The sequence below is a fragment of the Bos javanicus genome, chromosome 16, assembly GCF_032452875.1.
Source record: "Bos javanicus breed banteng chromosome 16, ARS-OSU_banteng_1.0, whole genome shotgun sequence".
NCBI classification, from domain to species: Eukaryota; Metazoa; Chordata; class Mammalia; order Artiodactyla; family Bovidae; genus Bos; species Bos javanicus.
In genome coordinates this window covers 51,524,480-51,552,099 of record NC_083883.1, presented here as the reverse complement: position 1 = coordinate 51,552,099, position 27,620 = coordinate 51,524,480, and the positions used below count along the sequence as shown (strand labels likewise).

Genomic DNA, 27,620 nt, shown 5'->3' with positions numbered 1-27,620 from the left:
GGGTCCAAAGAGCCAGACACAATTTAGTGATTAAACAGTATCTTGCACTACATGGTTCTAGGTGCTGGAAGCAGTGAGTGAAGGAGACCAACTGGTTGCATGAAAAACACGGTCCATCTCCTCAGCCTTGAACACTCTTTCCTTCCTCTTCACGCACCAGGCAGGCTCCAACTGGAAAATCCTTCCAGTCTCAACATTTTCCAGCAAACCTGCAAGATGGTGGCAGCCCTGCTGCTGCTCCAGCCCCTCGCCTACCTGCCTGCCCCCTGGGAGCTGTCAGCTATGGCTTGGCATTCACACGAGACTGCAGTTGATTCTTATGAAAATCCCTGAAACCTGGGGTCCCCTGGCAAGGCATCTACAAATGTTGGAACTGGATAGGTGGGGGCTCCAGCGTGTAGTGATGAAATGAAAATACAGATTACAGTGGGTGAAAAGAGAAAGATGGTGAACACCAGTTTTAAAATATTTGGCTGTGGTTCTGCCACTCCCAGCAGCTGGTCAGCCCCTGAATGGGTGAAGGGGAAGATGGTGGAGGACGCCTCGACCATGAAGAACACAGATACCGCCAAGGAACTCTGCCTTCTCCCTGTGAAACTGCACTACTCCACATTGGCCAGAGAGGCCATCAAGGCCGCCCTGGCTGACTACAAACTCAAACAAGAAAGAAGAGGACAAGAAGAAACGAGCCCTTGGGGAAGCCTCCTGCAGGTCACATGGGGTACTCCCCACTCCCACTCTGCAGTCCCTTGCACGTAGGTGTTCAGAAGCCCTAACCCTGAAACCAGAGATGCGGGGCCTGGACAGCACCTTATGCTCACGCTGACTCTAGTGCAAGACACAGGGAGCTTCAAGTCTGCAGTCATGAAGCGCACAACTCTCTAGTGTTCCTGAATCCATTTGGGGGAGACTACCAGTAGAATGCTTTGGTGAGACTACTAGATAAAACCGAGCAAATATATAACACAGGGCTGCATATATGTAATAAATCAAGAAACCTAAGACTCTCCCCAAAAGAAACATTCTCCCTAGAAAGCCATTGCTGAACTCTAAAGTAGGTTAGGTGCCCGTGATCCATCTGTTTTTCACTTTGTAACAAGGCCCTGAGCCACGCCCATTCTACAACAATTTACACTCAATAAGGAGCAGTGATGGCACCCCACCCCAGTACTCTTGCCTGGCAAATCCCATGGACGGAGGAGCCTGGTAGGCTGCAGTCCATGGGGTCCCTAGGAGTCAGACACGACTGAGCAACTTCTCTTTCACTTTTCACTTTCATGCACTGGAGAAGGAAATGGCAACCCACTCCAGTGTTCTTGCCTGGAGAATCCCAGGGACATCGGAGCCTAATGGGCTGCTGTCTATGGGGTCGCACAGAGTCGGACACGACTGAAGCGACTTAGTAGCAGCAGCAGCAAGGAGCAGTGAAGGCGCTGAATGAGACACAAATTTCAAGTTATGGTACTTTTGAGAACATGTGAAAAATATTTCATTGCCACTAGTTGACAAATTAAGGGATGCCAAAAACTGTTTTGTGAACTCTCAAATAATTTGGCATCATAAATGAGGTGGGGGAGTGAGATCCTTAAAAAATAAACAATCGTTTTACCAATTTCAAAATAAATTATAGGATCAAAATTACCCTTTAAAGGTAAAAGAAAGCCTTTTGAACAAAACGAAACTAGACACAAAGCTATTCATGTGATGCACAGAGAACAGTGGTAGCCAAAAAGGGGCAGGGGGCAAAATAAGTGAAGGGGATTAAGAGGTCCACAGAAGTTATGTAATAAACAAGCTGCAGGAGCATAATACAGAGTATTGTGCTGTACAGTACAAAGAAATATGGTCAATATGGGACTTCCCTGGCAGTCCCATGGTTAAGACTCCAAGAGGCGGGGGTCAGGAAATTAATATCCCACCTGCTGAGCCGCGTGGCCAAAAAAAAAAAACTGTTACAAAGCAAGGTCAACAACAACAGAAATGGTGCTCCCAGCACAGAGAACTGCCAGTCAAGCAATGCTCCAAGTGCTGCACTGCACCCTTACAACCACTCCAGAAAGGAGGGGCTCGTGTGCCTGCTTTACACACCAGGAAACAGATACATGGAAGTCAAAATCAAATCCAAACGAGCAAGTTACAGAACCGACTTCTAACTCAGACAGTCTCTTGAGAAATGAGTGCAATTCTTTCTGTCCCTGAAATTCAGGAATTATCTTAAAGTTCCTATAACAATTTTTTTGGGAAAACTATTGTAGAAACTTTAATACTCTCTTGTCTAGTTAGAAGTGTTCCGAATTTTTAAAATATTTATTTGGCTGTGCCAGCTGTTAGTTGCGGCAGGCAGCATCTGATTTTGCAGCATGTGAACTGTTAGTTGTAGCAAATGGAATCTAGGTCCCTGACCAGAGATGGCCCTGCACTGGGAACATGGAGTTTTAGTCTGGGGCCAGGGAAGGCCCCAGAATTTTTTAAAGCTTTACCAACTACAACACTTGGACAGGTAGTTAAGAGAATCTGTAATCTGCATCGGGAATATATTTTACAGTTGCCACAGGACTGAGTCAGAGGACATACAGACACGCATAGACACAACAACCCACAAGTAAACAAGAATATATTCAACCAAATCCCTTAGTATTCTAGTCCAGACAGGTTAAAGAATAGCTTTGCCCCCTTGATAAAATACAGTATTAAGCTTGGAGCAGGAATTCCCTGGCAGTTCAGTGGTTGGGACTCCTGGGCCCGGGGTTCAATCCCTAGTCAGGGAACTAAGATCCTGCAAGCCACAAGGTGGCCAAAAAACAAAGGGGGATCCTGCGGCCACTGATTATTAAATTGTAAACTTTTATCAATGGCAATATGGATTCAACTAGATAATCTCTTCGAATTATTATTTTAGATAATCTTGACTTGGTCTTTTTAATCAGTTTTTAGAAATGGTTTTTTCCCCAGAATGTTTACTTAGTTAAATAAGAGAATCCTCAAGTTTCTAAATGAAAGAAAAGAAAAGCAACATTGCTCTATAAAACGGGAAGCTTTTCTATCATTGGAAGTGAGCAGTAATTTCCATCGATAACTGCGGCACCTAAGGACAGGCACTGCCACAAGAACAAGTGGGCTAAAAGGTTTTAAATGCTATTAGCATTCCTCTAATCCACTGACCAATTCAAGTGTCTATAGAATTGCCTGTATTTCTTAAATGAGAGTTTAAGTCTGGAAACAAAACCCACAGCTCTACAAGAAGAGGGACTCCATTCTTTTCCCGGAACAGTCAAATGTGCTGTTGCATTACTCAATACACAGCCATTCTCTCCATGTATATTTGGACCTATTTGGACCGTGTCTTCCCCCCAGTAATGTTACACAATCAGTTTTGTAAATTACTTCTCTGATATCAGTTTCAATTTCAATTTCTTTTTACCTCCTCATTCTATGTTTACTACACCACTCACTCAACTGAACTGCCTGCTTCATAAATTCTCAAACCACTCTTATCTACAAATGCAAACCTGAGATCAGAATTTACACCAACATTAAAAAATTCAGAGTCTGACTCTTTGTGACCCCATGAACTGTAGTCCACCAGGCTCCTCTGTCCATGGAATTCTCCAGGCAAGAATACTGGAATGGGTTGCCATCTCCTTCTCCAGGGGATCTTCCTGACCCAGGGAATGAACCCAGGTCTCCCACACTGCAGGCAGACTCTACTGACTGAGCCACCAGGGAGCCTAAAAAATGCTAAAATCTGTCTGTTCAATGCTTTATTAGACTCATGCTAAATAAGGCTTTTAAAATAATATGGCATGCCATATGGTCAAGCCCAGATAATAAAATTGAGGATATCCATTTCCAATCCACTAATGCTAAAAGCCAAAGTCTGTAGACAGTAAGAACTTAATCCCATTTAGAAACCAACATGAGCCAAATCTTTTGGGCATAGAAAAAAGCAATCTAATGAAGACACTACAATAAATGCCAATACTGCATGTCAACATTATTCATCAAGGTGCTCGCTAAAAAGACAACCAATGGTAGGCAAGTCTACATAAAGACCCCTCTCAAGGTATTTTTAGAAATACAACTTTACCAATCAAGCTAAAGGATAAAAGAGAAAATTTTAGTAAAATAAAAGGTAACGGAACAAAACTTTGAGAAATAAATGAACTCCTCATAGAATCAGTGCACTTCTCATGTGATCAATGTTAAGACCTAGGTGATCCAAGCTTTGAAATCGAAGTCGCTAAGGATGAAAAAGACTTGACAATCTTTCAAATCTCTTCTGAGATTAAAATGAAATCTGAGGAAATTTTCTTGAACTCCTCCCAAAACAGAAGTAACTCAAGACATCAAACAAAGAGAAATCCTTATTAAGGTCTCACTAAAGAGGACATTCCTCTTAGTACTTGCAAGATAATATAAATATAGCTCTGTCATAAACTCAGGTAACAAACAAGCAGAATGGTTCCTACCTGGTGGGTGTTTTCATTTAAGAAAGTGTCAGTTCTGAAGCAAAACTGCAGAGTTGAACGATATTCTCTGTTAGCATACTCTTGCTCCATTTCTGCAGGAGAGAGGCAGGCCTAACACGCACCCCCAAGCAGGAGAATTGGGAATGAGCTGCAGGCACAACCATAAAACTCTGCTTTCCTCAATTCACACCTTCTAAAGAAAAACTTGCAGCAATCACAATGCCTGTGAAACCAGAGGCTTGGTGTGACAGAGGGAGTGAGTCCCGGGAGGAGAAAGGCCCTGCAGTCTGCTGGACAGCCTCACAGCAGCTGGAAATCTTCCCCAACAGGATCCAGCCAGGGCGGCCTTTGACCCTTCCAGTTGCACTCCATTTCTGACAGCTCTGTCACAAAGTTCAATCCGGCCAAAAGCTCCCGTCTGCAGTCTGGAGGTTCTCAGACCTGTTTCCATGTTGGTGGCAAGCAGCCCTGTCCCCAGCCACACACCCGTATTAGTAAGGAAGCAAAAAAGGAACTGCCTGTTCGCTTTCTTTTTGCAATGTGTACCTTCCGGAAGAAATCCAGAACAGGCCCTATCTATCTTAATAGGACTCAAACTGAAACCTTCCTTTGAAATAAGAACCCACTCCAAACCAAAAAAGACTACAGCCTCAAATTAGAAAACGAGAACTCAGGTAGAAATCTTACGGATAACAATGGTCTTCAGACCTTATCTAGAGTCTGGGGTTGAAGGAACTTCTCATAAAGCTAATACTTCCATTTATTTGCTTATCATGAAAAATAGCTATATATTTTTCCTAATAATCTCATAGGCAACCGCTTAATCATTAAATATTACTTGAGATCACTGTTAAACACGTAGCAACATGGAAATACAAAAAAAAAAAAAAAAGGCCTCTAACCTAAACCAAAACTACATATGAAAATATATACATCGTGTATGCATAAACTCAGTAATGTACTCTCTAACTGTAAATGTCCACCAACTTCCTTTGCCCAAATAAACACCCCTGTTTCCCCACATAAATACATTGCTGTTTTCCTTCAGGCTGTAAGTCTCCCAATCCTAACTCAAAAGGGTCCATGAAAAAGACACTAAGCACAGAAAGCTCCCGCTACTCAGGTATGCTAACTCGGCAATTTAAAGGACACTAGAAACGTGTGGACACCAGAAACGTGTGGACACCATTGGAGTCAAACAGCAACTCGCAAGGAAAAAGACAGGGTTTTCAAAGTCCGATGGCTCAGCGACCCCCGGGTGGAATCTTCAGCGCTCCCCACCCCTCTGGGACCGTGGGGGTCCCCGGGCGGCGCCCCCGGGCGGCGCCCCCAGAGCCCCGCGGCGCGGGCGGCGGCTGACAAAGGCCGCGCGGCGGACGCGCCATCTTGCCGGGCCGCCGAGGGCCATTCATTCGGCGCGGGGCGCGGGGGCCCGGCCGCCGCCCGCAGGCTGCGCGCCGGCACCGGGGTTTCGGGGGGCCCCGTTCGGGCCGGCGGCGACCGTGGGGCCAGGACCCGCGTTCGCTGGGCGCTTTGTCCGCCCCGCGCGCCCTAGGCGCCGCTTCCTCATTTCTCCGCCGCGGCGACGCCGGCCTCTCCTCCAGCCTCCGAAAGGCCGCTTTTCTCGCAGCCCGTCCTCCCGTGGCCAAGGATGGCGCCCACCGCCCAGCGCGGGACAGGGCCGCCGCCGCCTTTGTTCTCGGACCATTCGGTACCCCTCCTCCGAGCCACCTCCCAGGAGCCGGCCGAGGGGCGCCGGCCCCAGACCCCCAAACCACGGAGTCTCCGGCCCCGCCCCCACCGCGGACCCCAGGACCCGGACCGCAGGCCTGCACCCGGGACCCCAGACCAGAGGCCCGGACCTGGACTCTAGACCCCGGCGCCCCAACTCCCGGCCCGAAGCCCAGGACCTCGGCCCCAGGGCCCGCCGAAGCCCGCGGGGTCCCAGCCGCCCCCGCCCCGAGGACCCCACCCGGGCGGGGCAGGAAGACTCGGCCAGGCAGCCGGGTGGGGGCGGGGAGGGTGGGGGCGGGGCGGCCCTGGCGAGCGGGCGACCGGGGCGGGGGGGGCGATAGGGAGGGCCAATGGTGGGGGAGACGGCCAGGGCTAGGGGTCTGGGACGGGGGTCGCTTTTGGGGCTGGGGCCGTCGCGCTCACCTCGACGCCGCGTCCCGCCTGCTGCGCCCGCTCCCCGCCGCCTCGGCCGCCGCTACGGGAGGTGGTCGCGCTCCGGCCGCTCCGCGGGCGCTGCGGGCAGGTGCGCCGGCGAAGCTCGGTCCGGTCGGTCCCGCGGCGGCTGCTCCACTCCCGCGCCCGCTCCCGCTCCCGCTCCCGCCGCCGCCGCCTCCGTCCGCCCCTCAGACGCCTCCAGCCATCGGGATGGGCGCGGCGGCCCCTGCCCGCAGCCTCGGGAAACCCCACGGTCGCGTCACCGCGCACGCCGCGCGCGCACGCCCCGCTCGGCAGAGTCCCCGGCGCGCGCGCGGGGGGGCGCGCGCGCTTCGTCCCAGCGCCAGCCCCCCGCGCGCGTGCGCGAGCCGCTTAAAGGGGCAGCGCCCTACCCTCTCAGACCCTCCCTGGTAGCCTCCAAGTCAGACCCGCCTCTCCCCCTGCCAGGCTCCGCTCCCCAGGGGCCGGAGCGTGGGGCACTGCGTAGGGTGGTCTGCCGGCTGCCGACTCGCTAGGCTCCCAGCCAGGTGGACTAAGATAAAGGACGCAGGGCGGGAACCTGCCACCGCACCCGGCGCTCAGCATCTGAACTCCGCTCCCCGTACACGCGCACGTAAAGCCCCGGGCGCTCCACATCTGCATTGTGCACCCGGCACACACACGAGTATACATACCCCCAGCCCATGCTGACCCACACCCACGCTGTGTCGGCCTCAGGGACGCCTGGCTTCAGTCTGCCTGCGGAGTGGAGCCCCTACAGCCCAGGGTCAGGGCTGTCCTCAGAGGTGCCAGTGGGGCTCCAGTGAGCTGGGCAGGTGCAGGCAGTGCGGCTTCTGTAGTCAAGGTTCTGTCTGGAATGGCCACCTGAGCATGGAGGTGTGACCACGAGAACGAGAACGACTGTCAGTAGGGACAAATAGTCTACCCCTGCAAATGCGGCGACCGAGTTTGCCAGGGAGCTGAGAATCAAAGACCCCCTGGTGGAGGAGGGGGAAGGAGGTCAGCTGTGAGCAGCCAGCAGTCTCCGGTATTCTCAGACCCCTCCTGGACGTTTATGATTGGGGCCCTTAGCCCACCGGCTTCCACCTTTCCATCTGACCTCTGCCTCCCCAGTTCCAACAACTCCTGACACCCTCGTCCTTCACTGCAAGAGCTTGGGGTCCCCACCCTAATCACCTCCTTGCAACCACATCAGCTCCCTGCCCGCAGCCCTCCCTGTGCTGCCCTCTCCTCCCCCTGGCCTGTACAGTAGAACAGGCAGGCAATGCAGTTGCCCCCATAAACCTCAAGGGGCCCTGTAGACCCTCCCTCCCCAGCCTCTTTCACAGCTGCAGCAGATTGTTTCCTTTTGTGTGTGAGCCTGACTGTCTGTCTAGGGTGGACCTGGACCTCAGCTTGGAGCCCATGCCTTCCCACCCACTCTGGGGCTGTGCCCCTTGTCCGTCTTCCCCCCAACACACACACACACTGATTCATCCTACCAGCACACAGACATGTCTCCACTTTCCTGGGAGCCCTTCCTCAATTTCTGGCACAAGAAGTTCCAGGCTTGTCTCAGGTCTTCCCTGCCCCAGCCTTGACCTAACTCGTTCTCCAGGGGGCCCTGTTTCCTTCTGGTGGAGCAGGTATTTAGAAGCCTGCATGCAGGCATAGGCTGTGCTTGCTGCTCCTGGAGTGCCATTACTTCTGGTCCCCGACAGTGGACTAAGGAACATGTACATGTACAAGCATACATGTATACGTACACACGCAGACCACCCCCTCTGGGTAACAAATCTTCCATGATCACTGCCCCCTCGGTTGGGTGCTGACCGAAGCAGAGATGTCCACCCTGCTCAGCTGAACCAGAACTGAACATCAGCAGGATTGCTCCTTTGCTTCAAACCACTGGCAGCTCCTATTGCGCTTCTGTTCCATCCTCCTCACCGCCCAGCATCTGGCTTCTCTCTGCTCCTTAAACACTCAGTCTCCACATTCCATGCTCTGGCCTTTGGTCCTTGTAGCTCTACCTGCCTGTGAGGGGCTCCCCCATAACCCTAAGACCCCTCTGCAGAGGAGCGTCCCCCAGCCCGCCCCGGCCCCCCAGTGCTACTCTGGCTCCCGTGACCTCATGTGGTTCATGCTCAGGCTGCCTGCTTCTTGCCCTGCTCACTTGCTGAAAACAGAGCTGGACTCCCTTGCCCACTGCTCCACCTGTGTACCAGGGCGGGGGGCACACAGAGGGAGCTCCAGAGGTGTTGATGAGTGGGGGAAGGGGTGTGGGCAACATGCTGCGTTCCAGGCGAGGGGGACACGACTCAGAGTGAGGATGGGGAGGGGAGTAGGGGAGCAGGGAGAATCAGAATGGAGTGGTCACTGTGTCCAGGATGAGGGCTGCCCACTGCTCAAGAGGAGGAGAGGAAAAAAACCAGTTATTTCCTGGTGGTCCAATAGCTAGGACTCCACACTCCCAATGCAGGGACACAGGTTCAATCCCTGGTCAGGGAACTAGATCCCACATACTGGAACTGGGAGTTTACATGCCTCAGCTGAAGATCTGGCGTGCTGCAATAACTAGATAGATATTAAAAATAAAAAGTAAATAGAATTATCAGGTGGCCCAGTGATTGGGACTCTGAGCTTTCACTGCTAAGAGCCTAGTCTGATCCCTGGTTAGTGAACTGAGATCCCACATGCCTTGGCAGGTGGGTCCCAAGGCCCCAGACTTGGGATGAGAGAGGGACATCCTGGAGAGTCCAGTGGGTCTCATGCTGTCCCAAGCTCTATGCCCACCTAAGTCCAGGGACTGAAAGGTAGAGAGGAGGAGCAGGGAAGGGAGAAGGGGAGGAGAAAGGGGTGGTGGCTGGAGGAGGGGGAGAGCAGGTGGGGGAGAGCGAGAAAAATGGGAGGGAGGGAGAGCAGAAGGAACTGGGCAGCGCGATGAGTGGTCTCCATGGAGCCCACTCTGCGCTGCTGTGGGGATGACAGGAAAACCCCCATCCTGTCATCCTGGGTCCCTGCATGCCCATCTGAGGGCAGACCCAGGGCTCCCCTGTCCCACAGGCCACCATCAGCCTGATCAGGCCCTTCCTCAGGGACATCAAGGCCACAGGGCAAGGCCACGCATCAGGACACCAGGCCAGTGACTGCCCCAGCTGTCTGAAGTTTTCGGGTGCAGCCCTGTTGCCCCTGGATAATCTGTAGGTCTGCAGGGTGTGGCAGGGCCTTCCCTGGAACTTGCCCTGTGGCTGGGGCCTAGAGCCCTTTTATGTGTTTATGGACCAGGTGTGAGGGGCAAAGTTGAAGGGAAGGCAGCAGGGAGGAGACAGGGCCACAGGGTCCTCATTCCCAAATTCCCTGCCCGGTTTCGTCTCCATCTGAAGCACACAGGCCTCAGAGGCCCCAGGCAGCAGGGCCCTGTGGCCCTGAAAACACATGCCCTGGGCCTTGATCAGCTCTCAGGGTCCCTGAGACCCCAAGGGTCTACAGGATGCTCTGGGGACCCTGCCCTCCCCGCCCACCCTCCATTCCTGCTGCACTGGCCTCTTGCATTTTGGGGCCCCCACCCGGCCCTTCTCAGTGGGGCATAAACCGGGGCCCCTCTTGGAGAGCTCATGCCCAGCCAGGAGGCCAGGCTTCTCCTGACTTCCCGGAGACACTCCCTCCCTCTACTCTTGATAAGTGGCTTAGAGCCTAGCCTGTGGTCCCGAGTCTACTGCCACACCCGGTCAGCCATATCCGGCAAGGGCCAGGCCAGCTGGGCCCCAGTGTCTGGCTCAGAGCCCAGCTCCACTAAAACCTGGGGAGCACAAATGCATAATTCAGATGCCCTGGCCCCATCTGCTCTCCAGCAGGAAATGGTCTGACAGGAAAGTAGGTCTTTTAAAATCTGAATTATTCAAACAATCCGTGCACACGACCAGACTGCCCCCAGTGGGGCGGGGGCCCAGCTCCAAGCCTGGCTTTGCAGGTCTAGGGCTGCAGGGGCATCTCCCACTGGGTCTGTCTTGTCCTCCAGTAAGCAAGCTGGGGCCTGACCCTGCCTCCCAGCTCTGAAAGACAGAAGATAAGGACAGGCTGTAGGGGCAGGCGGGTGGAATGTAGGTAATCCAAAAGAAGCCTAATTAGATCCTGCTGGCTTGCAGAGGTGGGGGCTGCTAGCAGAACAGGGTCAGGTGGGAAGGTGGCTCCCGCCCCTCTCTAGCTGAACTCACCAAGGGGAGCGCCCACTGGGTGCCAGGAGGGCACAGTGTGGGACGGGTCTGCAGAAGGGTGTGTGGAGAGCAGGGGCAGTTTTATGTGGGGTGGACGGTGGGAAGGGACAGTCAAGCAGACCCTACAGCAGACAGAGAGGGAGTGAGCCGCATGAGTGCCAAGGCCCCAGGGAAGGGTTAAGGCCCAAGGTGGGCATAGGATGGACCAGGTCATGGGCAGTGCACCCAGAAGGCTGACATGGTGGGCTGACTGCACCTCATCGGCCATGGGGAAGGGCTGGTCATTGCCCTTTGGCTGCCAGCAGATCTTGGAGCACCCCTGGACCTTCTCCTGGGCAGTGGAGGCAGCCCCTTCCTCTTCCAGGGCAGGACTTGCCCCTTCTCCTTGCCTCTTGTGACCTGACCTCTGAGCCTGCGACCCTCCTCATCACCCCCTCTTTGCTCAAAAACCAGACATCTCTGGGGGGCACCAAAACATGGGGGGCAGTGGGGAATTGGGAAGTGCCACCTGGGGGTGGGCACCACGGGTGTGGGTGGCTTGCTCTTGGCTGGGCAACTGCATCTCAGAGGCATGCCCCCTTCCAAGTTCTGGAGCAGACACCCTAGGGAAGGCCCCAGTGGCCTTCTTGCCACTCCCAGAGGGGGCTGTCTTTGGGGGGCTGAGACCCAGGGGCAGTGCAGACCATCAGCTCCAGCAGATGCCCACGCTGCCTTCCCTGGGGAAGCGGAACAGGAGAGTCTACCCTCCTCCTTGGGTGTCCCCATAGCAGCTGCATCCAGTCAACCCGGGACTGTGCTTGTGGGGTTGGAAATCCTGGCCCCACAGATGGCTCTGGGGCCACAGCAAACCTCACAAGGGGTTCTTCAGTATCATGTGTGGAGGGAGATGTCTTTGGCTGAATACTCAGGAAGCAAGATACAACCATGAGTGGGGGTATAATCCCTACACATCCCCCCAGAAATGTGTGCACCCACAGGTATGCAAACAATACATGCGAGAGTTGGATCAGCCAGGACTCAGGGTAGGAAGAGGCAGAAGCTCAAATAGCTCATCTGGAAAGAGGCTCAGATCCTGAGCTTCAGGCTCAGCTAGGCTCAGGGAGGCTGCTACTGGGCTCCACCTCCGGAGCAGGGCCTCCTGCCTGGAGTGGGGATGTCTGCTGGGGCTGCCTCCACACCACCCAGCTAAGCAGCCAAGTGCTCCAGAGACTCTGCAATGCCACTGCGTGACCCCAGAAAGGCCCTGAAAGGCCTCACTCAGATTTCATAGGCCCCTGGAGGCAGGGGATGGAGGGCCCCTGGCCCTCTTAGGACAACATGCACACTGAGAAAAAGCGAATGCTGTCACCAGCAGGCGGAGGGCTGGTGGACAGGGGAACACACGGGAAAAAAAGCAGAGCTTGGGCAACAGCTGAGACACTCATCAACCAAGCCTTCGGGGGTGGGCGGGCGGGTTCAAGGCCCACAAGGCCCAGGTTCCGGCTCCTCCTGGTGGAGGCCAGGCAACCCCAGCCTCTGGCCTGCACCATCCTGAAATCGGATGCTGGGGGCAGAGCCTGGAGGGACAGGCTGGGCAGGCTCTCACCTCCCCTGTTCCCCCTCCCCCGCCTCCACACCCCCAGAAGCTATCTCCAGGGCCTCCCTGGCAGGCATTGAGGGTGTGCTCCTGCCGCCCCAGCCCCCAGTCCTGTTTCCTCTCCAGTCTGGGCGGCGCCCTTGGCAGGGAGGCCTCGATTCTTCTGCACTGGAGCTTCCCCAGCTGCCTGCAGAAGGCTGTGCAGTCACCCGCCCAGCCCTGGACTGCAGTTGCCAGAAATGCCTTAGCACACCCTGGGCCAGGATGGGAATTCTGAAACCAGGAGAGAAGAATTCAAACCAGGGGTTGAAGCAGAGACCCTGAGATCCTGAAAGAGCCCTAGGGTGGAGTGGGGCACACACAGGCCCCGACACCCAAACATAAGAGAGACGGGAGCCCAGGCAGGGGCCAGAGAGGTGAGAGGAGAAGGAGGCCTCAGTGTCCAGTGTGGGAGGGTAGACCACGGGAGCCTAGTGGACGGGGAGGCCCGAGGGCGGTGAGGAGGCGTGGTGGCTCAGAGGCAGCCGCTGCCCCAGAGATACCTTAGGGCTCTGAGCCCCCAGACCCCTTCTCCCCAGCCTGGCAAGCCTCCTGTCCTCAGGTGCCATCTAGAGGCCTGGCCAGGCTCAGAGAGGGAGGGGTCCCTGGGGCCGAGAAGCTGGGACAGGCCCCTAGCTGGCCTGGCAGCATATACCCAGGTGGGCCGACCCTGGCTGAAGCCCAAGCTTGACTGCCTCTAGAGGGGAGTGGCCTGCAGACTGCCTGGCTCCCAGTTCCTGCTGCAGACAGGAGCACAGCTGATGGGGTGGTGGCAGGGGAAACCAGGCTGGGGAAGTGGGGGTCTGCTGTCAGGGCCACCAGGTTCGCCCTGTCTCCAGCTCCCTTGGCCTCCCTCTGCCAGGCCCTGCCTGGGGGAGGGCGCCCAGCTGTTCTGGGATTCCTCTCCCCACAGGCGGTGCCCTGGGACTCAGCTCCGCCAGCACCTGCCAGGTAAACAGCTTGCACCTGTGGCACCGGTTCAAGCCGAGGGTGCCTGTGACCCCGTACTCCACAGGGCCCTCTCACCCCATCCTGAAGTCACGTGATCCAGAGAAGCCACACAGGGCCTCTTCCAGCAGGCGGGCAGCCACTGAGCAGAGGGGAAGGGACAGGAAATCCTCAAGGCCACACGGGCCCAGAGCTGCCCTGACCCCCCCGACCCCATGACCATGGACAGGGCCCCATGCCACATCATGCCACACAACGCTGGCCACACCGTGTTACCTGCCATATCTTGTCACCAGTTACCACACCTCATCTGCCAGCCCACCCCAGGATTGACACAGTGGTAGAGCTTTGCGCCCGATGCCTGGCAGGAAGGGCCTTAACCTCTGGGCCTATACCCTGGTCACTGTCCTGACTGCCCCACAGCCTTGTCCCAGGTCCTGCCCTGGAGGGACTGTCCTTTCCAACAGAAGACCCCTACCATGCTGCCGCTCCATGAGAGGGAGCAGATACCCAGCCCATGGCCAGAAGCCAGGGTTTCCGCCCTGGCTTCCCAGCTCGGGAAGGGGTCTCTACCAGGAAGCCCCTTTTGCAGGGCAGCCCACATTCCTGTCAGAAGGGAGATGCCTCAGGAGCTCCTGCAGACTCAAAGTTCCCCCAGAGAGGTTCTGCCTCATGAGCTACCTTGGTTTTGAATCCTGGTAGAACACACCTAATGTGAAATTTACCATTAAGCCCCCTTTTTTAAAAAATATGGAACGTGTCTCGAATTTGCATGTCATCCCTGCCCAGGGGCCATGCTAATCTTCTCTGTACCGTTCCAGTTTTAGTATGCACTAAACTCTTCTGATGTACACAGTTCAGTTCATTTAGCAGGTTCCTCATTGTGCAGCCAGCCCCTGCATCCACTTCGAGAACACGGTCTTCGCCTCAGGAGGAAGCCCTACCCCCATTAAGCAGTCCCTCCCCGTGCCCTCCCCCCAGCCCCCCCCCCCCCACCGTAAGTCTCCTGTCTCCATGGATCTGCCTGTTTTATGTATTAATACTTCACACAAGTGGAATCATACAGCATTCACACAACGTGTGTCCTTCTTCTGTGTCTGGCTTCTCTCACCGAGTGCTGTGTTCTCAAGACTCATCCATGTTGGAGCAGGTGTTGGTGCTTCATTCCTTTCGAGGGCTGCATGACCCACTGGGTGGACACATCGCCCTCTGTGTATCCAGCCATCCGCTGGTGGCTGTTTGGGCTGTTTCCCGCTTCTGGTTGTGGTGAATAGCGCTGCTGTGAACATTCGTGTACACATTTTTGTTTGAACACCTGTTCCCAGTTCTCTTGGGTATTTACCTAGGAGTGGGATTGCAGGGTCATACAGTAATTCTGTATTTAGTTAGCCATCGAACTGCTTTCCACAGCAGCTGAGCTATATTACATTCCCACAGGAAGTGCACAAGGGCTCCGACCACTCCACGTCCACACCAAGACTTGTTACTATACGCCTTTTTGATTCTAGCCATTCGAGATGGTGTGAAGTGATATCTCATTGTGGTTTGATTTGCATTTCCCTTGTGACTAGGGACGCTGAGCATCTTTTCATGTGTTAACTGGCCATTTGAATGTCTTCTTTGGAGAAATATCTATTTAAGTCCTTTACCCTTTTTTAAACTTGTTTTTTGTTGTGCTTGTTGAGTTGCATGCGTTCTGTGTATATTCTGGACATGAGATCCTTATTAGGGTTACAAAATATGTAATTTTGCAAATATTTTTTCCCATTCTGTCAACTGTTTTTTTCACTCTATTGATAGTGTCCTTTATGCACAAAAGTTTTTAGTTTTGCTGAAGTCCAATTTATTTTTTTCCCTTTTTGCTTGTGTTTTTGATGTTACATCTAAGAAACCATCGCTAAATATAAGTTAATGAAGATCTACTCCTATGTTTTCTTCTAAGAATTTTATAGTTTTAATCCCTAAGTTTAGGTCTCATCCACTTTGAGTTAATTTTTGTATATGGTGTGAGGTAGGGGTTCAAATTCGTTCTTATTCTTTCCCTTTTTTTGGCCATGCTGCTCAGCATGCGGGGTCTTAGTTCTCTGACCAGGGATCAGACCCATAATACCTGCACTGGAAGCACAGAGTCTTAACCACTGGACCACCAGGGAAGTTCTGAAATTCATTCTTTTTCATGTGAATATTCAGTTTTCCCAGCACCATTTGTTGAAAAGCTCTCCCCATTTAATGACCTTGACATCCTTGTCAAAAATCATTTGACTAAACACGTGAGGGTTTATTTCTGGGCTGTCTGTCCTATTCCATTGGTCTATATATCTGTCTTCATACCAGTACCACATTGTTAAGATCACTGTAGCTTTGTAATAAATTTTAAGTTTGGGAGTTTGAGTCCTCCAACTCTGGTCTTCTTTTTAAAGATCATTTTGGCTACTCAGGGTCCCTTGCAATTCTGTATGAATTTGAGGAGTGACTTTTTCCTCAGTGGCAAAAAAAAAAAAAAAGCACCATTGGCATTTATCAGCTGCTGCTGCTGCTGCTAAGTCACTTCAGTCGTGTCCAACTCTGTGCGACCCCAGAGACGGCAGCCCACCAGGCTCCCCGTCCCTGGGATTCTCTAGGCAAGAACACTGGAGTGGGTTGCCATTTCCTTCTCCAATGCTTCTTAAAAATATAAGCTCTGGGAGGAGGCCATGGTGGTAGCTCAGTCCTTTTGCCCTGGGCAGTGGTCAGCTTGCTCAGGTCCTGTGATAGCTAGGAGAGCAGGTCCTGTTGGAGATGGGGACCACTGCGGGATTCTGAGCAGTGGTGCACCCCCACAGCTGTTGTGGGGCAGGTGAGCCTAAAGTGGGCAGCGCAGTGATCTGGGGAAGCTGGACAGGGCCAAGTCTGGAGTGACATGGTTTGTGGTGGTTCAAGGATGGGGGCACAGAGGAGTCAGGGGTGACACTAGGGTGCCTGTCCTCACGGCTGGACAGTGAGCTGAGAGGACAAGGGGCAACTGGGTGGGCAGTCCTGGTGGGCCAGAGGGAGGAGATGCTGTGCCCTGGGCCTTTTCAGCCTAAGATGCTGTAGATGTTGGCTGAGAAGCAGGCCTGCAGTGGGTTTGGAGAGCCATGTATGGGCCACTGAGGGGCCATGGGGGAGTCAAGGTAGCCAAGGATGTCTGGGGCTGCCAATGCCCCACAAGGGGAGAGTGGGAAGAAGAGAAGTAAGAGAATCCCACAGAGAGGTGGGAACTTTGCAGACAACAGATTTATGTGGTCAGGGCAGCAGGGACCAGCACGGGGTGGGGTCCCATGGGAGCTGCAGGGTCCAGAGCTTGCCTAGGGGGATATGTGTGAACACAGCCAGGAGCCAGGACAGAGCTATAGTCAAGGGAGAGGCCATGAATCCTGGGCCTGGGGGTACCTCAGAAGGAAGACAGGGGCCCTTCCTGTCACTTGCCCCACCCCGACACTGCCCTCTTCCACTTCTTGGCAGCAGCTCCTTATTCACCAGTTCAGGGCTTTCTCTGGGCAGCGGAGATCCCTCCACAGTCTGAGCAGGGCCTGGAGCTGGCAGGAGTAAAAGCAGCACAGCCAGCCATTGGCCACACGGGCAGGATCTGGCTCTCTGGAAGCCCCCTCCTTACTCCCATTGGGCACCTGGGGACACTCTTCAGCCTGGAGCAAGACTACCCTTCTCTGGTCTCCTCTTCCTCCCCTTCCCATCCCCCTCCATGGGCCAGCTGCCCCTTACCCCTGGCATGAGTCCAGCCTGTGAGGCCAATGGAACTGCCCAGGGAGAGCTTGCTAGGACCCAGGGGCAGCCCCAGCACCCAGAGACCCAAGGCCACCTTCCGAGGCAGGGGTAGGCTCCGGGGTAGCTGTGGGAGTGTTCGATGCAGTTCGATGTGGGCTGGGCCAGCAAGTGGGGGGGGACAGCAAGTGGACAGCTGGACAGCTAGTGGGGGGGGTGCTCGCTGGGTGCTGTACTCTTCACCCTCACCTGCACTCCACCACCAGGCTCTGTTCCTAGTCAGGAGGGCGCATTACACTTGGGCTGGGCACCACTGCATGTGTTTGGGGGCAGGCATGGGGGAGGGAGATGACATCTGACCCCTGCAGGGCCATCTAGGCCCCCAGAACCTCAGCCCTGCGGTCCTCAGCAGAGGGCCCTTTATCCTGAGGATGCAGCTCTCCTCCCTTTGGGAGGGCCTTTGGGGCCTGAGGGCTGTTTGTCAAGAATCCTGTCCCTGAGGCCAGCCCACCGGTCACCTGGGAGGTGATGCAAGCTGTGCCTGCAAGGGGTAATGAGAGGCAGGTGTGAGGCCAGTGACCCTGGAGCTTGGCAGAGTCCCAGGGCGGTGGTCTTGGAGGCCGGCAGGCATGGGACCCAGGGAGAAGAAAGAGGAAGTGGTGGGCTGGGACCCCAGGCAGTAGGAGTGCAGGCTAAGCATGGAGCGCATGCTGCCCCCGGGCTGGCCTTCCTGGGGCGGCCAGGCCTGCAGGCTCTGGGTGTTTTGGAAACCAGCAGGCCTGCATGGTACATCGGTGGTGGTAGCGCTGCCTGGAGCCGGGGCCCTGGAGCTCTTTCAGTGACGTCCATCTGGGACCTGCCAGGCCCCTGCTACATTCCCCTGGGCTCGTGCCCAGGCCTGCTCTGGGCTGCCAGAGGTGGCTCAGCCTGAGGATCAGACTTCTAATGACTTGTCTGTCCTGTCCTACTGTCTCTCCAGGAGCCCCTGGTGGCCACAGGGGTAAGGCCTTGCATTGGGTGGACACTCCCTCTGAGACAGACCATGGAGATGAAGCCCCAGAGAGAATGCAAGTGCAAGGGGCAGTGGGTCATCCCCACTGGGCACCACCAGGGGCACTGCTGAGGACAGGGCCATGCAAGCCTCACCCCTGGGCTGGCGGGGGGCCTGTTTGCCAAGGCTGAAGGGTGCTGCCCTCATGGGTGTTGCCCCCAGGCTCTATGGGCAGAATTCACTTCCTCCAGCATCAGCGTCCCCTCCATGTGGGACAGACAGCCAGGCTCCTGCCGCCCTCTGGCCTCTGGGTCCCCTGGAACCAGAGAGGTCTGAGGCTCTTTCCATTGACTTAAGAGGACAAGGAAGAACCCTCAGAACGTTGGAGCGCCCTGAGTCCTCAGGGGAGAGGGGACACAGGGCTGTCAGGGTCAGCTGGGAGCCCCCAGAGCCTGGGCAAAGCAGGGGCCGGCCACACCACACCGGGTCACCTAGTGGCTGAGCTGAGCAGTGGACCCCAGCTCCCGAGCACGGCTGGCCAGGCTCTCAGGACCACATGGTCCAGGGCCCACCCCATGCCCTTGAGTAAAGGTGGTGAGCGGTGGCTCCGTTTCCGCAGTCGGCACTCTGACCTCCCCTCTCCCCGCGACCTGCCACAAGCTGGGTTGTACTTATGCCTGTTTTTGTGTTCACAACTGAGGGAACGGAAGAATGAGTCTCTGAGGGCAGGGTTTTGAAAGGAGGGATGGAGAGAGGCCGGCTGGAGGCCGGGGAAGGCGACCCCGCCCAGCTCCAAATCCAGGAGGGCCGCCCTCAAACGCCCGTGCCCGCCTAGCGGTACGCCCAGTCCGGGCTTCGCGTGGCCCGCGAGCGCCGCCTGGTGCACACGCGCGGAGTGGACACCCCAGGCGCAGCTTCCGGGCCGGGGATGGGGCGGGTCCGGTGGAAGGGCCGGGGCGGGGCCTAGTGGAGGAACGAGGGGCGGGGTGGGGCCGAGTGTCGGGAACAGGGCTGGGAGAAGGGCCCGGGCGGGGCCGAGGACTGGGCAACTACAGGGCAGAGTGTCGGGAGCGGGCTTGAGCGACTCCCCTCCGGCCGGACTCCGCCCTCCAGACTGGGCTGGCGGTTTAGCATTTCCCACGAAGAACTTGGGAGGGCCACATAACCTGTTTCCAGATCCGCCTGTGATTTTGCTAAAACCGTCCTTAGTTTTCGGGGCTATTATCTCTTAGCGCGCCCCGCCCGCTCTTCGCGGAAACAAGCCCTTTCAGCTCTTAACTGTTTCCGGTGTTTCTGTTTTGTTTTGGTATTTTTTGGCCGCGCCCCGGACTTGTGGGATCTTAGTTCCCCGACCAGGGATCGAACCCTGACCTCCTGCAGTGGAAGAACGGAGTCTTATTAACTGCCCAACCACCAGAGAATTTCCTCCTCTGGTCTTGATTTAGAAATTGGTGGAGGGACTTCCCTGGTGGTCCTAAGACTCCAAGCTCCCAATGCAGGGGGCCCCGGTTCAATCTCTGGTCAGGGAACTAGAACCCACATGCCATAGCTAAGAGTTCACATGCTGCAACTAAAACGGTCCCGAATGCCGCAACAAAGACCCAGTGCAGCCAAATAAATAAATAGTTTAAAAAAGATAATTGTTGGAAATCGGTAGTCAGAGAAGGTGGTCAGTTTGAGGCTGATCTTTAGTGTTGCGATTTCTTTGTGGATCAACAAATGATGGAATTTTAGAGCAAAGCGGGGTTTCTAGGAAAGGATGTCTTGAGGTTATGACCCCAGACCCATCCAGTGTGTGGAGCGCTGGGCGCAGAGGGGTGGGGCTCCTGGGACATGCCCAGCAGAGAGGGTGCTGGGAGCCTCCGAGGGCTGGCCTTCAGTAGACTGTGTCTGTGCACAGGGGCATCTGGGCTTTTTATCCAGGTAGGAAAATGAATTGCCTTTTTAAGTGGCGATTGTTTTAAATGGAATAATGCTGCTATGAATATGGGTATGCAAATACCTTTGAGACCCTGCTTTTGATTCTTTGGGGAGTAGGCCCAGAAATGGAATTGCTGCATCACATGGAGCTTCTATGTCTCCTTTTTTTTGAGGCACCTCTGTAGGACCTCCCACCATTCTACATTCCCACCAGCCATGCTCAAGGGTTCCAGTTTCTCTATGTCCTCACCAACACGTCTTGTTTTCTGTTTTTTTAATAGTAGCAGTCCTGGTGGTGTCAAGTGCTGTCTGGCTGTGCTGTTAATTTGTGTTCCCTGATGATCAGTGATGTTGAGCATCTTGTCGCGGGCTTGTTGGCTGTCTGTCTCCTTTGGAGAAAGGTCTGTTCAGGCTCTTTGCCCATTGTTTGAATTAGGTTATTTTTGTGTTGAGTGATAGTAGTTCTTTGCATTTTCTGATTAATCCCATATCAGATGTATGATTTGCTAGTATCCTCTCCCATCCTGTGGACTGCCTCTTCTCCCTGTTGATGGTTGGCTGTGATGCACACTGGTATTTACCATACACTTTGGTGGTTATAACCAATATGACTTGGTTATTTTCTTGCTCATGTTTCCAGCTTTGGCCCCTGGGAACTCTGTCAGGTGGCTGGCTTTGCTTTGTTTATTCTTCCAATTTTATTGAAGTATAATTGACATACATACAGCACTGTGTAAGTTTAAGATGTGCAGCATAATGATTTGATGTACATACATCAGATATGAAGATGACACCACCCTAATGGCAGAAAGCAAGGAGAAACCAAAGAGCCTCTTGATGAGAGTGAAAGAGGAGAGTGGAAAAGCTTGCTTAAAACTCAGCATTCAAAAAACGAATATCATGGCATCCGGTCCCATCACTTAATGGCAAATAGATGGAGAAAAAATGAGAACATAAAATCCATGACAGACTTTATTTTCTTTGGCTCCAAAATCACTGCAGACTCTGACTACAGCCATAAGGTTAAAAGACACTTGCTCCTTGGAAGAAAAGCAATGACAAACCTAGACAGCATATTAAAAAGCAGAGACATTTTGTCAACAAATGTCTGTGTAGTCAAAGCTATGATTTTTCCAGTAGTTATGTATGGATGTGAGAGTTGGACCATAAGGAAGCTGAGTGCCGAAGAACTGATGCTTTCAAACTGTGGTGCTAGAGAAGACTCTTGAGTGTCCCTTGGACTTCAAGGAGATCAAACCAGTCAATCCTAAAGGAAATCAGTCCTGAATATTCATTGGAAGGACTGATGCTGAAGCTGAAGCTCCAATCCTTTGGCCACCTGATGTGAAGATCTGACTCACTGGAAAAGACCCTGATGCTGGGAAAGACTGCGGGCAGGAGGGGAAGAGGGTGACAGAGGATGAGATGGTGGCTGGTATCATTGACTCAATGGACATGAGTTTGAGCAAACTCAGGAAGATAATGAAGGACAGGAAAGCCTGGTGTGCTGCAGTCCATGGGGTAGCAGAGTCGGACACAACTGAGCGACTGGACAACAGCATCATGAACTGTCGCCGCAGTGAGTTCAGTGAACATCTATCATCTCATATAGATACAAAATTAAAGAAATAGAAAAAAGCTTTTTTCCTTGTGACGAGAATTTAGGATTTTCTCTAACAACTTTCATACATAACATACAGAAAATTGATTACATTTATCGTGCTGTACATTTCTAGTATTTTACTTTTCTTTTTTTTAATTTTTATTTATTTATTTGGCTGCACCGAGGTCATAGTTGTAGCATGTGGGATCTAGTTCCCTAACCAGGGATAGAACGTAGGTTCCCTGCACTGGGAGCCTGGAGTCTTGACCACTGGACTACAAGGGAAGTCCCCTTTACTTTTCTTATAATTGGAAGTTTCTAGCCTTTGACTGCCTTCCTCCAATTCCTCATCCCTGCCCCCACCTGGGTTTACCTTTATTATGTTACTTTTTGCTTCCTAGCTATGCTGCCTTTCTCTTATTTATTTTTATTTTTGGTTGTGATGTGTGGGGATCTTAGTTCCCTGACCAGGGATCAAACCCAGACACTTGACAGCGAGAGTGCAGTCCTAGCCACTGGGCCACCAGCGAAGTTCCCATTACACTGCTTTCTTATGCTTCTTTCTCCCTGCCTGTGTTCTACGAGGTACATTACATTTTCTTTAGTCTTTTTTCCTTCCACAGATGTGGAAGTCACACAACCTATTTCTGTGATTTTAGTGGTTATCGTAAGTGTTTTACATTATAGCTTAATCTCAGTCAGTGGCACTGGCCATTTCCTGAACACTACTGGATCTTATGCTTGCATCCCTCTCTCCCATCTGTGGTTGGTGGTCTGGGTTTGGGGTTTCTTTGGCACCCCTTGTCCAGGCTGGGCGGCCCCCAAGCAGACCGTGTGATAAGGGCTCAGGAGGAGGGGAGGCAGGCTTTCCTTGGGGGTGAAGGAACTAAGACGGGATGGAGGGGGCTTTCCTAGAGCTGGGCTGAGCAGGGGGCTCAGTCCACCAGGACCTGGGGAAACTGTCACGGTGCAGCTATCACCCATGGGTGAGGAGGCTGGGGGCTTCAGCAGAGCCCAGGGTGACGGCCCCCATGCAGCAGCCCCAGGCTGGCTGAGTGAAACTCAGGCCAAGGGGAAGAGTGGAGGGGTCTGAGAAGCTCTCTGCCCCCGACCCCCAGCTTATGCTCCAGACCCTAGAGGGAGCCCCCAGGCCTAGATGTGCTCACCTGCCTCCTGCCAGCAGGGCCACCAGGTCCCTTCATCTACCCACGTCAAGCCCAACTTGTCCTCAGCTGTGTCAGCTGCAATTATGGGGCCTTTCCCCCACTCTGTCCCATGTGACCTACAGCAGGGACAGTACCTACTCCCGGCGCCTCGTGGCAGCTGGGCAGCAAGGGACCCATCTCCAAAGCTCATCTGGTTGCAGCCTGGTCCTCCAGAAGCTGGTCCCGAGGTGGGGTCTAGGGTACAGGCTCTATGTTAGAGGTCAGGTCCAGCTGTCCTGCGAGAAGCCTTGAGCCAGCCATAGGCTCTGGAGTGAGCACCCTTCAGAGTCCCGTGTGGGACCACAGTTTCTGGTGAGCCGAGTCTATACCAGCAGCCACCCCGGAGGGATGGGGTGGCAGCGCCTGTGGGTCTCTTGTCTGGGAGCAGGTGACTGGTCTGCACTATGCGAGAGGAGGGGGCACTGAGGGAGGGCCTGAGGTCTCCCTGCTGCACATGCAGCCTTTCCCCTCCCCTGGTCTGCGTTTTCAGTGTGCAAATGTAGCTCTTCTCTTTGGAAGCCCACAGCCCCATCCAGATCTGTCTAGAGAACACACCGTGTGCCCTGAAGTGGGAAGCCACCCCAGCACCTGTGCACAGACACCTGGGTGCAGGGAGCACACTGCTCTGGCCCTCCTGGGTCCTCGCTCCTGGTCACTGAATTGGTAAGGGTTCTGCAAAGAAACAGACCAATGGGAGAGAGTGGGAGGGAGGGAGGGAGACCAACTTATTTTAAGGAATTGGTTCATGTGCTTGTGGCTTGTCCAGTACCTGGAGACCCAAGGAGGAGCTCCAGGCCAGAGGTGGTATGCAGAGGGTCCCTTCTTCCCTGAGACCTCAGATTTTCCCCTTAAGGCCTTCCACTTGTTGGGTGAGACCCATCCACATTATCAGGGTCATCTGCTTTACTTAAAATCTATAGATTTAAACATTAATCACCTTGGAATAAACCCCTCATGACTCCCATGTTCACTGCAGAAGTATTCACAGTAGCGAAGAGATGGAAGCAACCTAAATGTCCATGGATTGTTGGATAAACAAAACGAAGTCAATCCATCCAGTGAAATATTATTCAACCTTAAGAAGGAAATATTGACACCTGCTAAAAGATGGATGAACCTAGAGGACATGATGCTGGGTGAAGCAAGCCAGACACAAAAGGACAGATCCTGTCTCATGTCACTTATAAGAGGTCTCCAGAGGGGTCATATCCACACACAGAAAGGAGGAGAGTGGGTGTCATGCGGGGAGTGGGATGGGGAGCGAGAGTTTAGTGGAGACAGAATTTGGGTTTGGGAAGACGAAAAGGTCCTGGAGATCTGCTGCCTAACAAGGCCAGTGTAGTTCACGCTACTGATCTGCACACTTGCAGTTAAGTGATACAACCACGATGTGGTGCTTCAGTCGCTCAGTTGTGTCCGACTCTTTGCGACCCCATGGACTGTTACCCGCCAGGCTTCTCTGTTCATAGGATTTTCCAGGCAAGAATACTGGAGTGGGTTGTCATTTCCTTCTCCAGGGGATCTTCCCTACCCAGGGATCGAACCAAGGTCTCTCACATTGCAGGCGGATTCTTTACTGACTGAGCTACAAGGGAAGCCCCCAAAACAGTTAAGATGGATAATTTTATGTTATAGGCTTTGTACCACAAACAATACAAAAAAGAACAAACAGAAAGATTATGGTTCATAATAGATGATCAATATATGTTAGTTCTCTTTTTTGAGTAATATTTTAGGCGAATTTCACCACAGTAATCAATACATATATGGAAAAACACACCTTCACAGCCACACCTAGATGAGTGTTTGGGAAAACACCTAGCCTCGCAGCCTGGCTATCGGGTGCTAAAACTGACCCTCCAGCCTCTTTCTCTACAGGCCCTTGTCCCCTCACCCACACCATCATTGTATTGTATCCCCACTCTGGTCCAGAAATATAGATGGGACCAGTTTCCTTGAAATGGCTTGGTAATTTTTGAAGGGAGCGGTGGGAAAGTCCTTCTCACCATCACACAGCTGGAAGCCATAACCGGGAGCAGCCAGGACGAAGGTAGGGGGGCCAGAGACGGCTTCTTCTCCATCTCGGCCCAGGGCCGCTGGCCTGGAGCCTGCTGGAGCCATTTTGTCCCCGTCAGCACAAATCTTGCAGCTTCAGCAGCTATCCTGGGCCTCAGAGGGCAGCATCCCTGTGGTTTCCATACTCTGGCAGACTAGCCAGGCCGGCGGGGGACAGGGCACACCCCACCTGCTCAGATTTGTCAGGTGGTCACAGGGCCGGGGCAGGTGTGTGTCTGCCTGTGAGACTCTGGGGGCCATGCAAGTGGTGAAGGGAATTGGGGGCCCGTGACTGTTCCTGGGGCAGGAACTGGAGGGGAGATGGGAGGAGACCCTTCAGCCCCAGTTTGGAACCACACACCTCCGAGTGCCATGGCCAGGCCAGTAGGTCACTGCCTACCTAGATGGGAGCCTGAGGACCTGGGCCCCAAGGTCCAGGAGCGCGGAGCCACTGCCCCAGTTCGTAGTATGTATGTGTCTAAGGGTCAAGCACACATGTGCAGGGCTGTGCGCTGCTGTGGCATCTTGTTACTAAACAACCTGGCCCCGGAGCTCCCCCGGGAGCCAGCTTTGCTGTTCCGAGCGAGAGGGAGGTCAGGTTTCCCTGAGAATAGCCCCTGACTGCCCAGGGGAAACCTGGCTTGACCTCTCTGTGGCCAGTCTGGCCCCCTGGTTCTGTCTGCCCTGCCCTCTCTTGCCCCTGGCTCATGGCCAGCTGTCTTCTCCTTGGACTCTGGATCCCCAGCCTCCTCTGCACAGGGTGGCCAGAGAGGGTCCCAGATGTATCTGTTTATTGATCTTGTCTTTAGAGGGGGACTGCAAAGTGCTGGTACCACGCTGGGCCCTGGGTCCTTGGGGATGCAAGGGAGTCACCTGGCCAGGGAGGCCATCAGCAAGAACCCTCACCAAGAAGCCTGCGGGGAAGGGGGCTGCATGGGGAAAGGGGAGCAGCCCCCTCACCTGCCCTGGCCCACAGTGTCCATCCTTGCTGCAGCCAGGAGGGCCTTGGCTAGGACCCAGGGTCGCAGAGGGAGCTCTGGGGTGAGGGGCTGCTCAGGCCATGAAGGGCCACATGGGGAAGGGCCACCCGTCCCAAAACAGGGCTGAGAGGATCTCCTGGACATAAAAGGCTCTTGGAATCTGGGACCCCTGGGGCCTTGGGCTGCTGGGCCCCGCTAAAACTCAGCTGTCCCCTCCACCCCTTGAACTCTATCCAGAACAGTTTGTGTGCCACCATGCAGGGTCCTCTCAGCTGGCACAGACATGGCAAGGCTGCTATGGGTGCCTGGCGGAGCCCCAGTGGGCCAGCTGGGTGGTCCAGAGGGAACTGGGGGCAGGACCTGCGGGAAAGGGTGGGCAGGCCTCTAGGCATGGGGATCAGCTGGGGCTGTGCCCGAAGGTGTGAGGATCTCTGGGAACCTGAGGAAGAAGTTCAGTGAATCTGGACAAGAGCACGGATTCCCCAAGGCCAGGCCCTGCCAGCCACTGGGGCCACCCTTGCTCTGGGGGGCCGGGTCAGAGCAGCCCTTTCTGAAAGCTGCCATGGTGGTGGAAGACGGGGTGGCCAGGTGCTGGGCTATCCTCTGGGATGCCAGAGCAGGCTGGGGCTTTCACTCTGCCCCCCCGGGAAGGCTTCTCCCACATTGGTCCATGGTGTTCTCCCTCGGGCTAACTGGGTACCCACTGCTGCCCCAACTGCTCTCACATGGCTGGTCTGCCCCAGCCCCGGCTCCTTCACCCCCAGCCCTGGCCCTGGTGTCCTGCTCTCCCTTCAAGACCCGCCCCTTGTGCCTTGTCTGAAGGCTGCTCTGGGCTGGGGCTGAGCGCCATGGGCCTTGTGTCCCAGGCCCTTCAGCCTCCCCTGGACTGAGGGTGGAGGAGCCCCTGGTGAGCCTGGGCCCGCATCCCCACAGACGGAGCGCCTGTCACAGGGCAGATAAAGGATGACAAGGGGGGTCTCTGAGATGTTCAGTGAGGAGGGCAAAGGGCAAGTGAAGACGGATGAGCTGGAGTGGCTCGTGAGTCTCCTGGGCATCAACTCCACCAAGAGCGAGTTGGCCTCCACGGCCAAGGATGTGGACAGAGTTAGTGAGGCTGACAGGGACAGCCGGGGCAGGCAGGGGTCCCCTGTGCATGACAAAGGGTGTGCCACCCTCACTGGCCGCTTGCTCCCCACAGAGAAAGGGTTCTTCAACTGCAGCAACCTCCTGGCCCTGATGGGGTTGTACTGGGAGAAGGCCCAGAACCAAGAGGGCAAGCTGAGGGCAGCCTTGTGCATCTTTGACAAGGAGGCCAGGGGCTACATTGACTGGGACACGCTCAAGTAGGGCCCAGGCCAGGCGGGGGGTGGAGCACGAGGCCAGGGAGGTGGGTGCCCTGCTGGCTGCTGCTCAGTGCAAGGGGGGCCCCTGCAGGTACGTGCTCATGAACGTAGGCGAGCCCCTCAATGAGCAAATGATGAAGGAAGCCGACGAGAATGGGGACGGGACCCTCAACTACGAGGGTGAGCAGAGGATGGGCCCCGGGAGCCCGGTCGGTCTGCTGACCTGTCCCTCTGCTCTCAGAGTTCAAGGCATGATGACTGGGGAGTCCTTCAAGCTGGTTCAGTAGGAGGAGCCGCTGGGGCCAAGGGAGGTCTGCTGGCAGAAGCCTACTACCCGCTACTGTCCACTCCACCCCCGTTCCGCAGCCAATAATGCTCCAGCCAGATT

The 27,620-nt window shown here is 54.6% G+C and overlaps 2 protein-coding genes and 1 non-coding gene across 4 annotated transcripts in view; 1 reads left to right on the top strand and 2 right to left on the bottom strand.

Moving 5' to 3' along the window:
• Window positions 1-6,916, bottom strand: part of GNB1 (G protein subunit beta 1) — a 79,161-nt gene extending 72,245 nt beyond the window's left edge. The window contains exon 1 of one of the 2 annotated variants that reach the window (XM_061383057.1): window positions 6,627-6,916. The gene's annotated coding sequence lies outside the window, so the exon portion shown is untranslated. The remainder of the gene's footprint in view (window positions 1-6,626) is intronic. The other variant, XM_061383055.1, reaches the window with a different exon arrangement.
• A 7,222-nt stretch (window positions 6,917-14,138) lies between these two features.
• Window positions 14,139-14,242, bottom strand: LOC133228320 (U6 spliceosomal RNA). The gene has a single exon (XR_009730176.1). It is a non-coding gene; the product is annotated as a U6 spliceosomal RNA (small nuclear RNA).
• An 11,039-nt stretch (window positions 14,243-25,281) lies between these two features.
• Window positions 25,282-27,521, top strand: CALML6 (calmodulin like 6). The gene is given in 4 exon segments (XM_061381799.1): window positions 25,282-25,507; window positions 26,734-26,997; window positions 27,088-27,232; window positions 27,324-27,521. Coding segments are annotated over 4 exon segments (831 nt in total). The 3' UTR covers window positions 27,520-27,521.
• The last annotated feature ends 99 nt before the right edge of the window (window positions 27,522-27,620 follow it).